The sequence below is a fragment of the Hemicordylus capensis genome, chromosome 4 (assembly GCF_027244095.1).
Source record: "Hemicordylus capensis ecotype Gifberg chromosome 4, rHemCap1.1.pri, whole genome shotgun sequence".
In the NCBI taxonomy this organism is placed as follows: domain Eukaryota; kingdom Metazoa; phylum Chordata; class Lepidosauria; order Squamata; family Cordylidae; genus Hemicordylus; species Hemicordylus capensis.
The window spans coordinates 10,751,028-10,768,585 of record NC_069660.1 but is presented as its reverse complement, the minus strand read 5'-3'; the positions used below and the strand labels follow the sequence as shown (position 1 = coordinate 10,768,585).

The 17,558-nt window shown below is 44.9% G+C and overlaps 1 protein-coding gene across 6 annotated transcripts in view; it reads right to left on the bottom strand.

The window, feature by feature from the left end:
* Positions 1-17,558, bottom strand: part of KCNQ2 (potassium voltage-gated channel subfamily Q member 2) — a 178,862-nt gene that overhangs the window by 99,514 nt on the left and 61,790 nt on the right. For all 6 annotated transcript variants that reach the window (XM_053245603.1, XM_053245602.1, XM_053245598.1 and 3 more), the window contains exons 2-3: positions 3,577-3,667; positions 1,651-1,777 (exon numbers count right to left, since the gene is read on the bottom strand). In XM_053245603.1, coding sequence (XP_053101578.1) covers positions 1,651-1,777; positions 3,577-3,667 — 218 coding nt within the window. The remainder of the gene's footprint in view (positions 1-1,650; positions 1,778-3,576; positions 3,668-17,558) is intronic.

The following is a 17,558-nucleotide window of genomic DNA, read 5'->3' as shown; positions in this document are numbered from 1 at the left end:
GATTGCTGGCAGGAAGAAGCAACGAGGTGTGGCCTATACGCCAATGTTCATGTTTATTAATTATTACTAGCTGGGCCGGGTACAGAACACCTGTGCCTCTAGTGTCACTCGCCCTCCCAGTGCCACCGTTTTCTAGCTCCGCAGCCCGCCGCCACCGTTTTCTACCCACCCACCGCTGCTGTTTTCTCCCCCCGTACTGCCATTTTCTCCCTCCATCCACCGCCACTGATTACTCCCTCCTGCCCACCCACCGCTGCCATTTCCTCACACACACACCCTTGCTGCTGTTTTTTTCCCCACCTCGCCCACCAGTGTATCACTTTCCTCTCTCCCTGCTGGCAGCTTTCTCGCAAACTCTCACGAGAGCTGCCACACATGGGATTAGTGATGGGTATGCCTTAGAGAAATATATAGATAGATAGCTTATTAATAATTACATTTGTAACCCATCTTTATTGCATCTTGGAACTCAAGACAGTGGCCATCTAGACTAATGAAGCACCAGTACTATGGGAGAAGCATCAGTGCTTTGGAAGAGTTCAACCCATTCTGCTCCACAGCTCATGCAGAGGGGAAAGGAAGTTTCAACCACCACCCCCATCCTTAGAAGCACCTTATGCCACCCAAAAATATGTCTCTGAGGGCTGTGCTGCTCTCAGGGATGTAGTTTTGGCTGGCACAGAGTGCATCCCTCCCAGGGGAGGAAAGGACATCAAAATTTGCCCACTCCCCACCACACACACACACACACACACACACACACACACCATGGTGCAGCACCAGTCTGGAGTTATTCAGAAGCACTGCTGCTACACTGGTCCTTGTTCCATAGCACAGGTGCTTCGTTAAAATGCATGTCAGCCAGTGTACATAAAACCATAAAATTGCCTGATACCGAATCAGACTATTGGTCCGTGTAGCCCATTCTTGACTGCTTCGAATTGCAGGGGCTTTCCAGGCTCGCAGACAGCGTTCTTCCCCATTGCCTTTGACCCACTATCCAGCTACCCAATATCCATTTAGCAGGAAATCTGAAGGACTGAAATGCGGACCTTCTTGCATGCAAATCATGTGCTTTTCCATTGAGCTGTGGCTCCTCCTCCAAAAACGTGAGCTTTGCCAAAGCTCCATATCCCCCTGGTGGGACTTGAGCCCCTATCTCCTGCTCTGCAACTCAGCATTGTTACCTACGAAGCTCTTGGGGTGGCTACAGTTCATGGGTAAAACACTGGAGACACACCCCTGCCATGGCCGCCACCACCGCAGCAACTCCTGAGGCTGCGGAAGCCCTCGGCGGCAAGTCAGCCCTTTTTCCATTCTTTCCTTTTTACAAAATTGAACGTCAATGGCACCCCCGAACTGGGCCTGAACTGGTTTGAATTTGAACCGAGCTGGGCCCCTTATTCGAGGTGCCCAAATCGAACATGCCCAGTCTGCTTCGAGGCCGGTTCAGACCCGAACCGAACTGGGCAAACTGGTTTCATGCACATCCCTACTGGTCAGACCTAGACCAGTTTTGCTTTAGCAGGCTTATTGCATCACACCCCTTCAGGCCACCCACTGCAACGAGGAGGCTTCTTGAAGGCAGACAGATTCACAAGGCTCCCTGCAACTCACAAGGAGCCAACTCCACCACAAGGTAGTTCTCACCAATCACACAAAAGGGTTTGCGGGCAAATTTCAACCGTCCTCTCCAGCCCCGATAGCGGCAGCAGCAGCCAGCTGCCCAGATTCGCACAAAGTACTCCACTCCAAAGACCACGATGGTGACTATTTCCTGCAAGGGAGACAAAATAATGTAATGAATCCAATGTGGCAACACAAAAAAAGAACAATTGTGCAGAAGTCATCTGTTCCAGAGTTTGGACCAGGAGAAGAATAAGAGATATACGCTAACCGATCAAAGCAAGGGCACTTCTATGCTCTACAAATCCAATTCAGCAAACATACACTAGATTTTCTTCTTCTTCTTTTTGGCAAATTCAGTGTCTTCAGTCTTTATTTGGTAGCACTTAGAAGCTAGTTTCTTCAGCAGATTATTTGTATTTGTTATTCATTTATGTTTTGTGTTTGTTATTTGTTTACATGTATGCTGCAGTTGTTATCCCACCTTTCTATACTAAAATATGCTCAAGGTGGCTTGCAGCATTTAAAAACATCACAAACAATACATTTCTACAAACAGAATCATCAGCTAAAAAAGTAAAAAGCAGCAGCTGAAAATAATCACAATTTCAAAAGGACCAGATCTTTTAAAACCTGCTGGAAAAGGACAGTTTTCAGATCCTGCGAAGGAGCCCCAGGCATGCAAAACCTTAGCTTTCCAGTCCCTGCACCCAAAATATTCCTCCTAAATGGGTTTTCCCTGCCGCCACCAGCCTTTACAGGTAGGCTGGGTACCTGAAACCACAGCTTAAACCTCCCACCACCACCTCCGCAAAACATACAAGGCATGGCCCAGTGTTTTAATACAGGTATCTCCCTTGCACCCAAAAAGGGATGGGACCAAATCCAGTACCTTTTAGTAGCCATGGCTCAAGCATCTCCTGAGAACAAACAAAGTTCCTTTGTCCCGCCAGAAACAAAAGACTGCTATAACCATGCTTAAAGGATTAGGTTCCAAAAATCAACCAAGACTGACAGCTTCATGGCTTCATAACATCCACGCTAGGATGAAGGAAGAATGCTTTATGCTTTTTTGAACATTTTCTTTTCATTTTGATTGCCTGTGAACTGTTCCTTTAATTTTTACTGTAATAACACAGGAACATAGGAAACTGCCTTATGCTGGTCCATCTAGCTATTGTCTACCCAGACTGGCAGCGGCTTCTCCAAGGTTGCAGGCAGGAGTTTCTCTCAGCCCTGTCTTGGAAATGCCAGGGAGGGAACTTGGAACCTTCTGCATGCAAGCATGTAGGTGCTCTTCCCAAAGCAGCCCCATCCCCTAAGCACTGAATCTGTTACAGTGCTCACACATATAGTCTCCAATTCAAATGCAAACCAGGGTGGACCCTGCTTAGCAAAGGGGACAATTCATTATTTTAACTCTGTTCTGTGCTGGGATTTATACTGCTCCATTTACTTGAATCCAAAACTAGTTTCCCCCCAAGTTTTTTCATGTTTGAACTCAGGGAGCCATCTTAAATTCAGAGTCCTCTTCCTTTTGGGTAAATAAGGGTACAACTGGTATTTTTTAAGGGGCTCATCTTAAATTCAGAGTCATCTTGTATTTGGGTAAATACAGTAAGTTAAGCTCTGCTGAAAATCATAGCGGTCCTCTCACATGGTGAGAGGGTGTGCTCAGACCCTCTCCTGATCCGTCCCCAGTAAGCACTCCCTTCAAGCGCTGGCTGGGAGCTTCTCTCTCTGCCTCGCGAGGCAGAGTTGAAGTCCAACAACATCTGGGGACCCAAGTTTGGGAACCCCTGATTTAAATGATTGATGGGAACTTAGGCTTGTTGGAACTGGTTTGTTTTTTGTTTTTGTTTTTTTTAAAAACCGCAAAAGAGAGAGAATATTTGGAGCATGCACCCTCCACTCTTTCGTTCAGCCTTCCACCCCTCCTTGCTCACTTACCAAAATGTAGAGAGCACCTTCAGAACTCTTCTCATACTCCTCAATGGTTGAAAAGACAGAGAGCACCAGGCAGGAGAAAACGAGAAGAAAACTGGGTCGCATGAAAAGAAAGCAGAAAAGAAAAAGAAACAAAATTAATGCTGCAGTTAAGTATTTTCCATCTATTCCTTGGCCTCTCCTTTCTCCAGTCCCGCTGGCCAGCCTATATATATATATATTTGTGGAGTGCACTCCACAAATGGTCAGAAATAAAACCATTTCGGAACATAGGAAGCTGCCATATACTGAGTCAGACCCTTGGTCCATCTAGCTCAGTATTGTCTACACAGACTGTCAGCAGCTTCTCCAAGGTTGCAGGCAGGAATCTCTCTCAGCCCTGTCTTGGAGATGCCAGGGAGGGAACTTGGAACCTAGATGCTCTTCCCAGAGCAGCTCCATCCTCTGAGGATATCTTACAGTGCTCACACATCAAGTCTCCTATTCAAATGCAACCAGGGCAGACCCTGCTTAGCTAAGGGGACAAGTCATGCTTGCTACCACAAGACCTGCTCTCCTCCCATTTAAAACTCCCATCATCCCCAACTACAATTTATTGTGGCTGGGGATGCTAGGTGTTGTAGTTCAACAACATCTGGAGGAACCCTGGTTGGGAACCACTGATCTATAGCAGGGCTTCTCCATAATTCCCAAACAAAGGCCACTGAGGCAGGGGATTATGGGAGTTGAAGTCCAATAATAGCTGGAGACCCAACACTGAGAACCTCTGGTCTATAGGATGCTCTTTAGACAGGTTTTCCACATCACAGGGTTTGGAAGACGGAGTTTAAAACTTCTTCAGGAACGTGGCCTACCAAAGACAAACATATTACTGTCTATGATACAACGAGATCCCCCTGAGAAGAGATCTGGATTGCCAAAAATAATCCAGCAAGCAGGTCAACATTGGCAGACAGCAAAGATAATGGGCCAAACAAGCAAGCTGATCTAAATGAATTTACTAGCCATGGAGTGCAGCTCCAAGAAAGCAAGCCTGCTCAGAAATACAGTAAAATTCCCTGTTTTGCGAAACAAACAAACAAAAACATTAAATAATTCATCCTTCTAGCTTCAACCATACACTGCTGTAAAAATCAATTTTGAATATTTTTAAGGCTGTGTGTGTGTGGCTGCTGCCTTGACATTTTCTCCCAGAAAACTATTGCTGTTTCCTACTAAAGAACTGACTGATAAGGAATTATATCTACCACATAAAATACCAGCGACAGAACAAGCAGCAACCATCAACACCAACAGGGAGACCATGAGTTTCACTATGGGAAGTTTTGAAAAATGTGCATTGCACAGAAACCACAGAGCAAAAGTCAGAAGTCAGAAAATAGAAACGTGCCCAGCACACAACTCTAAAGAGCACTTTAAACACAGTATGTGTAAAACACAATATTTCATAGGAAAGTACTGAAAATTAATTGCTGACATAGCATAAAAGGAAACAGCTTTCAGGTGAAGCACATACAAGTGTTGTCTAACAAACAGTAATTACTCATAATAATACAAACAGTGAGAGTGAGAACAACCACAATTTGTGGCTGTCAAAGAGTTCTAAAGAGTGCCGTCAAGTTGGAAGTGCTCTGGAAATTTGTCCTGTAATTTGCTCTGAAGAACAGGCACCCAAGTTGTTTCAATAAGCCTATTCTTCAGGATTCTAAGAGAGCTGCCGATTCCCTTAAAGGGAAAGAGCCCCCTCCATCAATGACTCCAAAGTCAAACTGCACACAGATTTCTTCATTCACAACAGTCTGCACCTCAGCAGTCCATGCCAGGGGTTCTCAAACTTGGGACCCCAGATGTTGTTGGACTACAGCTCCCACCATCTCCAGTCACAATGGCTGAAGAGGCTGGGGGTGATGGGAATTGTAGTCCAATAACATCTGGGGACCCAAGGTTGGAAACCCCTGCTCTATCACAGGCATTATACATCTGGATGCCTCTAAGTGAATCTGCAGTTATAATTCACTGGGTACCTGCCTATGCTGGTTGCCAATTTGCCACTGAGCCCGATTCAAGGTTTTAACACTGCCTTATAAAGCCCTGAACAACCTGAGCCCCAAATACCTGAAGGAATGTCTTCTCCCATATAGACCTGCCCATCAGTTAAGATCTGTAGGAGAGGACCTCTTGGTAGTGCCACTATTATCAGCAGTTAAAGGGGAAGGAGCACATAAAAGGGCTTTGTCTGTGGTGGCCCCTAGGTTGTGGAATGCCCTCCCCTCTGAGGTTAGCCAAGCTCCGACATTGTGTACATTCAGGAGAATGGTGAAGATGCACCTCTTTACCCTGGCCTTTGACTAGAGATGTAGTGATTTTTCCCCAGTCAGGCACTGTATTTTTACTGTATTTTTTATTTTATGATGCTGAATTTTAATTATGTTTTATATTGGTTTTATTGCAACCTGCTCTGAGACCTTTGGGTATAGGGCAGACTAGAAATGTAAATAAATAAATAAATATGCTGAATCTGCAATTATTTTGTCTCTGCTAGTTTTGCATTATGTGTGCTTGCTATTCACTGGAATGCTTTGTAATCAGCCCAGCCTTCTGTGTGTCTGTCTTTTAAGTTTCTTGTACCAGAAAATATCTTGCAATGAGGACCTTCTTCCTTATCGAGTAAAACAGAGACCATAAGAAAGTCACCTGACTGCACATCCCTCTTTCACTCCCTTTTCCATCCTAGCATCGTCATATTCATATAACCTACCCACTCATTTTGTATTTTTCAAAAGCAATCTGTCTGGTAGCTTGCTTTGGAAATAGCTCACATCTTTCTATCCCAGTGAGGACCCACTGAATATTTTAGAAAATCTATTCTTTTTTTTAAAGAATTCCTTCAACGCAAAGGTTTTCAGGATGACTTGCAAGCTAATGCAAAGAAAGAGCAACAGAAAACACAAATCAGTACAGAATTAAAAAGCCTAAGGATCTGCAGAACTTTTTGAGCTTAAAACGTTCAGACTTGAAATGGGCCATTTCATGTGTTTCGAGCTCAAAACAGAATGGCCTTCAAATGAAGGACCTGTTTTGAGCTCAGAACTGAACAATGCTGTTCTGAGTTGGAACATTTTGAGCATTCCAAGTGCCATTTTGGACGTCTGTTTTTCCCTTGCTGACTGGTTTTGGCACTGGCTTCCAATGGGCTTGCGGTCTTCTTGCTTCTTGGTTGGTTTGTTATCATACAAATCAAGTTTATTTGTATGGTAACAAGCCAACCAAGAAGCAAGGAGATTGCAAGCCAATTGGAAGCCAGTGCCAAAATCAGTCAGCAAGGGAAAAACAGGCATCCAAATGGCGCTCGGAACACTCAAAATGCTCCAAGCTCATTCTGTCAGAAAAACCAGCTTGACCGGTTGTTCCAACAGAACGTTGAGGGCATTTGCGTTCCATTCCAAGCTAGGAATGAAACACAAATCTCATTCTGTACACATCCCTTTAAAAGTCTGAGAAAAAAGCAAAAGGTTTTCACTTGGGATCAAAAGGGCTGGTTTTAAAATATGCAACCAAACACAAAATTTGCAGTTCTAAAAGAATAGCTGTATGGCACAAAAGCTCTATTATGTTAAGATGATGTAAAAAGTGACTTGTGTAACAATGAGAAAAATAGTCCAGGCTCCTCTAGAACCCAGACCCCAACCTCCCTCTGCCAAAGACCCTTCCTGCAGACTTCCCTGAGTTCTTCCCAATGAACAGAAACACTCTTCTGCAATCAATCATGCTGTCAAAACTACAGGTGTATGATGTAGCAGCACATGCTACACACCCAAATTTTGCTCCCGTACTACTGTGCAATTCTAAATTTTCCCTTTAAAAAGTCCTGCGTTATAGGCATTGTGGAGTATGCACTCAGGATTCAGTTTGTTTCAAGTTTTTAAAGATAGAAAAATAGCCTGCCTCTGCGAGCAGAAATTGGGAATAATAATAAACAACTTTCTTTTCTGGCCACCCCCTAACAAAATGTTCTCTGGGTGGCTTACAACACAACATTAAAACATAAGATAAAAACACACAGTATATTAAATCATAATAGACCAAAAAAGAGGGAGAAGGAAAATACAATACAAAACAATTTAAAAGTCATCTTTAAAAAATCAGTTAAAATCAGATCAAAATTTAACATTTAAAGGGCCCAAGTGAACAAAAAGGTCTTCACCTGGCATTTAAAAGAACAAAGTGATGAAGCCAGGCGAACCTCACTGGGGAGGCTATTCCCTGAAAACATCGTCATAATTGGGCTTATCACAGACAGGGGTCTGTCTTTCTGCTGTTACTCTGTAAAGCACACTTTTCTGTGCTGCATCTCTCGCCAGGCAATTAAACAGGAGGACTGACCCCAAACCCTCAGCTCTAGCATTAAGAGAAAGAAGGAAAGGAAAACATATCTGGCCACTTTCTCCACACCAGCCATAGTTTTATCAACATCTATCATGCCCACTCCTGTTTTAATACTCTTTTTTTCTACATTAAAAAAAAAACACCAAATACTTTAACCTTTTCTCATAGGCTGGGAAAGTGGAGTTTTACAATTAAACTCACATGAAAATGGAAGAAAACAACAACAGATAAAGGCTATCCTTAAAAGGCTATCCTTCTATCCTTAAAAGATCAAGGAAGGGAACGACATGGAATGCAAAAGGCCAGACACTTGGCCTCCGGTGTATTGCTGGATCTGCTTCTGTTTACCCAGGCTACCTTAGGTAATTGTGCAGAAAAGAGCCACACCAAGTGCTGGAAAAAGGAGGAGGCAGAAATTTGGGTCACCCAATCCTGTCTGACCTAGATATACCCACGAAGAACTACTTAAGGCGTGAAGAATGCGGTAAAAGAAAAGCAGGATGCTGGTGGGGAGGATGAGAAGGATGTGACAGAAATGACAGAGAAGACACACCATAGATGGGAAAGGGAGAGGCAAAGAAGATAAAATAAGGAAGGATTCAGCATGTTCTCATCGGCAACTCTGGTATCTCCTCCCTAACTCTAAACCAGAGGTCCTCAAGCTTAGGTCCCCAGATGTTGATGGACTACACTGGACTACTCTGTGGCCAATGGAAGCCATAGTCCAACAACGCAGAAAAACTTTCCCACTGGAAAGCATGGGGGATGATATATAAGAACATAAGAACAGCCCTGCTGGATCAGGCCCAAGGCCAGTGTTCCCTCTAACAGGGATTCCCAGATGTTGTTGACTACAATTCCCAGAATCCCCAAGGAAAAGTCATTGCAGCTGGGGATTCTGGGAGTTGTAGTCAACACATCTGGGAATCCCTGTTAGAGGGAACACTGCCCAAGGCCCAAGTAGTCCAGCATGCTGCTTCACACAGTAGCCCACCAGATGCCTCTGGGTAGCCCACAGGCAAGAGGGGAGGGCATGCCTTCTCTCCTACTGCTACTCCGCTGCAACTGGTACTCAGAGGCATCTTGCCTCTAAGGCACGAGGTGGCCTATAGCCACCAGCCATTTATAGACCTATCCTCCATGAATGTGTATAAACCCCTCACAGACAGAGACCCTGCAAGCTCTTTTACTAGTATAAGTATAAAGTTCATTAGAATTATCTGCGTATAAACAAAGAACAAGATATCTGTTTTATTTGTATGATGTATCACTTTCCCCCTTTTTATATAGGATACCACTTTGATCATATTTATTTATTTATTTATTTAACTAACACATTTTTATACCGCCCAAAATGCAAGTGGTTTACAAGAAGACAATAAAAACAACCAATAAAAAGATCAAAACATTGAAACAATTAAAATTTAAAATGTTAAAACTATTAAAACACAATTCAAACAATATCTGATTAAAAGCCTGGGTGAACAAATGCATCTTGACTGCCTTTTAAAAAGTTGTAAGAGATGGGGAGGCTCTTAGCAGGAAGTGTGTTCCAAAGCCTCGGGGCAGCAATGGAGAAGGCCCGTCCCTGACCTCTCCTGATGATCTCAATGGGCGGTGTGGTCAAATAAGACGTTCTCTTAAATACCCAGGGACCAAGCTGTTTAGGGCTTTATAGGTTATAACCAGCACCTTGTACTTCACCCAGAAAGTTATCGGCAGCCAGTGTAGATCTTTTAAGATAGGAGTTATATGGTCTCTCCGAGATGACCCAGAGACCAACCTGGCTGCGGCATTCTGGACTAACTGCAGTTTCAGGACTACATACAAAGGCAGCCCCACATAGAGCCCATTGCAGTAGTCAAGTCTGAAGGTGACCAGCAGATGTACTACCAGCAGAGGTCATTTATCTCAAGAAATGGACGCAGCTGGCGTATCAGCCGAAGCTGATAAAAGGCACCTCTAGTCACTGCCTCAACCTGGGACACCAGGGAGAGTTTCATGCCCAGAAGCACCCCCAGATTGCATACCTGTTTCTTCTGGGGAAGTGTGACTCCATCCAGAACTGGCAGATCAAAATAATCTTCCGAGTTCCAACCCCAAACAATAAGTATCTCTGTCTTATCTGGATTCCGTCTCAGTTTGTTATCCCTCATCCAGCCCATCACTGCCTCCAGGCAGGCATTTAGGGAGGTTATGCCTTCTCCTGATGGTGTTGACATGGAGAAATAGATTTGGGTGTCATCAGCATACTGATAACACCCTGCACCAAATCTCCTGATGATCTCTCCCAGCGGTTTCATCCCCAAGGGACACCATCTGGAATCTGCCTGAGAGGTAAGAGTGGAACCACTGCAGAGCAATGCCTCCCACCCCCAACCCCCTCAGATGCTCCAGAAGGATACTATGATTGATAGTATCAAAAGCCACAGAGAGGTCCAAAAGGATCAACAGAGTCACACTACCTCTGTCAATTCCCAATTGGAGATCATCCATCAGGCCAACCAAGGCAGTCTCCACCCCATAGCCCACCCGAAAGCCGGACTGAAACGGGTCTAGATAATCAGTTTCATCCAAGACTTCCTGGAGTTGGGAGGCCACCACCCTCTCAATTACCTTGCCCAGCCACGGAAGGTTGGAGACAGGCCTATAGTTGCTCAACTCTGAGGAATCCAAGGCAGGCTTCTTCAGAAGTGGTCTAATAATTGCCTTCTTGGGGCAAGGAGGCATCTTGCCCTCCCTCAGAGAAGCATTTATGATCTCTACTAGGCCTTCTACAACAACCTCCCTTCCAGATAGTATTAACCATGTCAGGCAAGGGTCAAGAGAACAGGTGGTAGACTGCATTGCTCCAAGCAGCTTGTCCGCATTCTTACAAGTCACAAACTGAAATTGATCCAGCCTAACCACATAAGAGGAGTCACTGGACACCTCCGATTCAGACACTGCAGTAATTGTGGGGTATAAATCCAAATCGGCCCGAATATGAGAGATTTTATCTACACAAAAAACATTAAACACGTCATAGCAGGTAATAGATGGGTCCAAATTCTGATTTGAGGGAGGAGAGGCACTCACTAGCCCTCTCACAACCCTGAACAATTCCGCCGGACGTGAACTTACGGATGCAATACGGGCTGAAAAGAATCGCTTCTTTGCCGCCCATACTGCCAGAGCACAGATCTTCAAATGTGCTCTATGTTATAATCTGTCCGATTTGAGTCAAGTCTTCCTCCACTTGCACTCCAGTTGTCATATTTGTAAAATCAAGATAGAAATAAATGAGATGGTAATCATAAATTTTATATCCTGTTCTTTATTATGTTAGCTGATTATACCAATGAGCACTGACACTTTGGTTTGAAGTTTCGTGCACAAATCCAATCAAATACCTACAATCAAATAAGCAAGGAAGCTCTCCCAATCCTTCCAGACAACGCAGGAAAGGGGAGGATAAAAGAGAAAAAAATGAAAAAATGGACCATGAAATGAAAAAGGTTTATTTATCAAACAAACAATCTAAAGAAGCCCCATTTATTCTGTACTAGTATTTTTAAGCCCGTTATGATAACGGGCGCTAGCTTTCTATCCCGTCTTTTCTGTCTCTCTCTCTCTCTTTCTGTCTCTTCCCCCCCCCCTTGTCCCCTCTCTCTTTTTGTTTTTTGTTTTGTTGTTGTCTCTGTTTTTGTTCTTCCTTATTTTGCTTTTACTTTGGGGGGGGTGGATGAATAACGGCCAAAATGGCCCATGAGAAGGTGGCCGCCCCCGCCTATCGCCCTCCCGCGCACCCAGCTGCCGGAGCCCACCTTACCCGCTCCAGCCCGAAGGAGAAGAGAGGAACTCGGAAACAGAGCTATTCTCTGTGTTAAGCTGCTGCCTATACTGTCGCAATGGACGCAATAGGCGTCCTTTGCGTCCATAGCGGCAGTTTGAGCAGTGACTTAGCACAGAGAGGAGCTCTGCTCGTGAGCTCCTCTCTTTTCCCTCGGGCTGGAGCGGGTAAGGTGGTCTTCAACAGCTGGGAGGGCGATAGGCGGGGGCGGCGACCTTCTCATGGGCCATTTTGGCCCTTAATCTTTTTGGGGGGGGAGCGGGGAAGGTGATTTTGGGCAGCTGGGAGGGCGGGTGAGCAGGCAGCAGCGGCGGCTGTGAGCGGGCCGGGGCCTCGTTGGCGGCTTCGCCGCCACCTCGCCCAGCTTCATTTTGGGCAGCTGGGAGGGCGGGTGAGCAGGCGGCGGCGACGGCTGTGAGCGGGCGGGGGCCTCGTTGGCGGCTTCGCCGCCACCTTGCCCAGCTTCCCTGTCCCCCGTCTCGGTCTTCCCCCGCCGCCATTGCCCTCACCTTTTTCAGGGCGGCCGCTTCTGGTTACCTCGGCCTCCTCACTTTCCCCCGCCGCCACACACCGGCTAATGGCCGCCCGTGGCTGTGGGACACTGGTGTCTGAGGTCCTGTGTCCCTTGGGCTCTTCTGGGCCTGCGCTTCGCGCAGGCCCAGAACAGCCCAGGGAGGCAGGGACGCAGATCCCCAACGTTCCAAAGCCACGGCCACTCACTTAGCCTTTTATTATATAGGATAATGCACTCTGGCTGCCGCTAATAGACAGCAAGGAGATCTGGAATATTGTAACAGTCACAGAAGACAGGTTCTAAATTTCTTGGCAATCAGTTTCAAGGGATGACCCGACGTTCTAGTGTTATGTGAAAAGCTTAGAAAAATTTGTCTCTCTGCACTCTCTCCACACCATACATCATTTTATAGACCTCTATCATGTCTCCCCATAGTCGCCTCTTTTCCAAACCAAAAAGTTCCAGATGCTGTAACCTTGCCTCATAAGGAAGGTGTTCCTGGCAACCCCTAATCATCTTGGCTGGCCTCTTCTGCACCTCTTCCAGTTCTACAATGTCCTTCTTAAGCTATGGTGACCAGAACTGTATGCAGTATTCCAAATGTGGCCACACGATAGATTTGTATAAGGGCATTATAATATTAACATTTTTATTTCCAATCCCCTTCCTAATGACTCCAAGCATGGAATTGGCCTTTTTCACAGCTGTCCCACATTGTGTTGACACTTTCAACGAGCTGTCCACCATGACCCCAAGATCTCTCTCCCAATCAGTCACTGACAGCTCTGACCCCCATCAGCAAATATAGGAAGTGGGGGTTGCCCCAGTATGCATCACTTTACATTTGCTCACAATGAACCGTCACATTTGCCCACACCCCCAGTTTGGAGAGATTGTTTTAGAGCTCCACACAATCTCTTTTGGATTTCAGTACCCGAAACAGTTTGATGTCATCTGCAAATCAGACCACCTTGCTGCTTACCCAATTTGCAGATCAATTATGAATAAACTAAAGAGCACAGATCCCTGGTGGAACCCACTTCTTATTTCCCTCCATTTAGAACTGTCCATTCATACCTACCTCTATTTCCTGTCCTTCACCCAGTTACCAATCCACACATGAACCTATTTCCATATCCCATGACTGGTAAGTCTTCTCAAGATTCTTTGATGAGGAACTTTGTTGAAAGCTCAATTGGATCACATTTATTTATTTATTTATTTAACTTTTTTTTTTAATCCACACGCCTGCTGACATTCTCAAAGAACCCCAAAAGGTTGGTGAGGCAAAATTTACCTTTACAGAAGTCATGCTGGTTCTTTTTCAGCAGGGCCCATTTATCTACATGCTTAACATTTTTATCTTTGAGAATGCTTTCCATCATCAATTTGCCTGGAACAGATCTTAAACTAACCAGCCTGTAATTTCCTGGATCCCCTCCCCACCGGGTCCTCTTTTGAAAATTGGTGTTACACCAGCTACTTTCAAGTCATCTGGTACAGAGCCTGATTGTAGGGATGAGTTACATAGTTTTGCAATGAGGCTGGCAATTTCACATTTGGGTGCTTTAAGGACTTTCAGGTAGATGCCATCTGGCCATGGCGTTTTGTTAATTTTTAATTTTTCCAGACCGTTTAGAACGTCATCTCTCATCACTTCTGTCTGACTCACTTCTTTAGCCTCTGTCCCGGCACAGGTAAATGTGCAGTGTCCTCTGCCATGAAGACAGACGCAGAAGACAAAAGAACTCATTCAGCTTCTCTGCAATCTCCTTATCCTCCTTAATAATCCTTTTCACACTCTCATCATCTAAGGGTCCATCTGCCTCCCCTAGCAGGTCTCCTGCTTCTGATGTATTTAAAGAAGTTTTTGTTATTCCCCTTGATGCTTTTAGCTAAATGTTCCTTCATGTGCCTCGGATAAGACGTCAGATATATACCTGATAATATATTACCTTGCAAAATACAGGGCTAAGTAAAATTGAGCAGTGTTTGTTGCTTTTTTAAACAGGGTGCATAGCAAGATTTTCAGCAGAAAAACGGTACTGGGAAAGAGTGCAACTCCTCCTCCTGCTGTTGCTACTGCTGCAGTGGGTCAAGTCCACCTCTCCTTCACATACAGCAGCTGCTTTTTGCAAATAAAGATATTGGGCAGTCTAAAGCATGAAGCCTTTTAAAAACAAATTAAATGTCGCATCGGGTTTGGTGTATAGTTTGGGTGCATGGTGCATTTTGCAGCATTTACCTGGGGTTGCTGCCATCTGACTGACTGCTATTCCAGAGCAGACTTGCAAACAGCCACTCTCCTGAGGTGAGCAACAAACTTCTCTAGTTGACCAGTCAGGAAAGCTTCTAAACTGGAATCAATGAGAGCCTTTTTCTGAACAAGGATGTGTGGGGAGAGAGGCTAGTACCTTTTGTGGATATATTTGCAAGACTACATAAGCAGTTCCTTGCACTCACCCCTTCATTTCTTGTTTATTTCTATCTCATGTCTAAAGTAAATTTGCCAACATAGAATCAGTAGAGGCTCATCCTAAGAGCAGCATATGGTTCCCGGCAGCCTGGTTGCACCTGTTTCTCCCATCATGCCCTGCCCTGATGTTAATGAGAGCTGTGCTGCCTGCAGGCTGTTCATTCATCAAGTATACCTGTGTGGACTAAGGTCTATCTTATTAATGGTCAGACTGCAGGCAGAGCAGCTCAGCTCTCATTGATAGGGGTTGGGGTTGGGGAGAAACAATTGCAATCAGCTGCCAGGAACCAGAGGCTGTTGCACCCGGTGTTCTGTCTTCCTCATAGAAACAGAAAAAGTCTAGAGATTTTAAATTACTGTTCCTTTAAGGGGGTTGATTATGAGAACCAGCTGGAAGGGATCAGTGCATCTACTGTATAAAAGAGAGCAGAGAGAGCACACTCTTGCCTTGGGCTTGACTGATGGCTTGCTCAGTTTCTGATGGCTGTGTTAGGCTAAGATACTGCTTATAATGAAGGACTTTGTGGACCCTATCTCTGTGTCTCCTGAATGCAACAAACTGGCAACAAAGCAGGATGGTTTCTTTTGCAAATGAATCTATCGGTGTCTTTTCTCCAAAGCCCAGGTGAGCCACCAGTTGCATTTCCTGTCTGGATTTGAATGTTTGACAATTATTTATTGGCAATAAGGAACAAAGAGATTCCTGAAGCAAGAAAATGTGCTTTATTTCTCCACTGCTTGGGAACAGAAGGTCAGTTTGTATTTTATAACTTGCCACTTTCAGATGATAAACATAAGACTGCACTTCCAGCTTTAAAGAACTTTTTTGTGTCAAGAGTAAATGTAGTAGCTAAAAGTTACAAATTCTGGTAGCAGGAACAGAGAAGTGGATTATCTATACTACAATGTATTGCTGCTTCAAGAGATTTAGTGGACTCCTGTAACTTTAGAGTAATGCCAGATTGGAGACCAACTGATTGAGAAAACATCTATGCTACATATTTGAGAATGTTTGCTGCTAAAGATCTGACCTTGGAAAAAGCTATAGTGATTACAACACAACTAGAGACGGCTGTGGCAGAAACTAAAACCATAAACTTTAATAAAGGAAATGGAGTACACGCTGTGGATTCTACAGATAGGAGCCACATGACAAAGTCATGTGAAAAGAGTGAAGAAAAGAGTAACAGACTGGCGTAACAAAACCAAGGAGAACAGAAAGCTTGCTTTTGCTGTGGGTCATTGCACATTTGGCAAATTATAGCAGATAAGAACAGTTTAAAAGCAGTATTTTCTCCTGTACAAAAATACTAATGAACACACAATCACTCTAAAGGTCTTTTCAGTCAGACCACAAGAGCTGGTCTTGTGGTAGCAAGCATGACTTGTCCCCTTAGCTAAGCAGGGGCTTCCCTGGTTGCATATGAATGGGAGACTTGATGTGTGAGCACTGCAAGAGATTCTCAGAGGATGGAGCTGCTCTGGGAAGAGCATCTAGGTTTCAAGTTCCCTCCCTGGCATCTCTGAGATAGGGCTGAGAGAGACTGCTGCCTGCAACCTTGGAAAAGCCACTGCCAGTCTGGTTAGACAATACTGAGCTAGATGGGCCTATGTTCTGACTCTGTATATGGCAGCTTCCTATGTTCATATCCCTTGAGAGTATATGGTACAGAACTGCCACTTGGGATTGGCAGAGAGTTCCACACAGCTGAACTAGTGCACTTGAAGTAATGTGGCTTGCTCTTCCAGGTTGGGGCTCCTATCAGCTCTAAAAAGTGCATTTCTGTTAGGTGGATTGTAATATTGATGTAGGATGACTTGGCTTAGCTGATTTCCAGTAGCCCAAGCTGGGATGGGCTTGCAGGGCTGACTCTCATCACCTCTTTTCTGTGCTGTTCTTTAGCTGCCATTAGCTCTTTCTGCAGGCGAGCAGCTTTCTCTCTCTCTCTCTCACCATTCATGCTCTAACTATGCCTGATGTTTTTCCTGTTCTCTCTTCTTCTCAAGTTCTCTCTCAGCAGCTTGCTTTTTCTCCCTCTCCAGCTCTGCCTGGCACTGCTCTGCAGTCTTCCTGGCGCTCTCTCGTTTCTCCTCCTTTCTTCTGCAGTAGCTCCTTGTGTCAATGCTCTTCCACCTCCAGCTGCAGAGCCTTCTGTTTAGAGCAGACCTGCACAACATAAGGTCTGAAGGCCAGATCTGGCCCACAGGGAGTTTTTTCTTTGGCCCCAAGAAAGGAATATCCTGCAGCAAGAGCAGCAGCCATGAAAGAGCTCTTGGCCTTTCAAACTGAGTGGCAGCAGCTCAATGCAGCTGGCCACTTGAGACCAGGTGTTCCTCCAAAAAAAATAAAGCCTACTGATACCAATCCTCTGCCCCCTCACTTTTATTAATATTTTAAGTTTTAATGTAGTAATTAACGTGCATTAAATCGACCTTGGCACCATGTAGCAAGTCAGAGTTGGTTCCAGCCCACTGGGGCATTTGAGTTGTGCACCCCGGGTTTAGAGGTTCCTTCTCCTGTTTGCTCCGGGCTTCAAGTTCTTTTTTCCTTCTTGGCAGCTACCTTCTTTTTCACCTCTTCTTCAGCTGTTTTTTCCTCTCGTGCCTTCTCATTCTATTCTTCATGTTGCGCAAGGTTTTGTTCAAGCCACCTTTTCTTCTCCTCTTCCATCTTCTCTGCACACTCACGAGACTGCCGAACATTGCGAAGGCGCTCCTCCCGCTTCAGTCTCATCTCTTCCAATCGCTGCTCTTTCTTTCTCCAATTTCCATTTCTT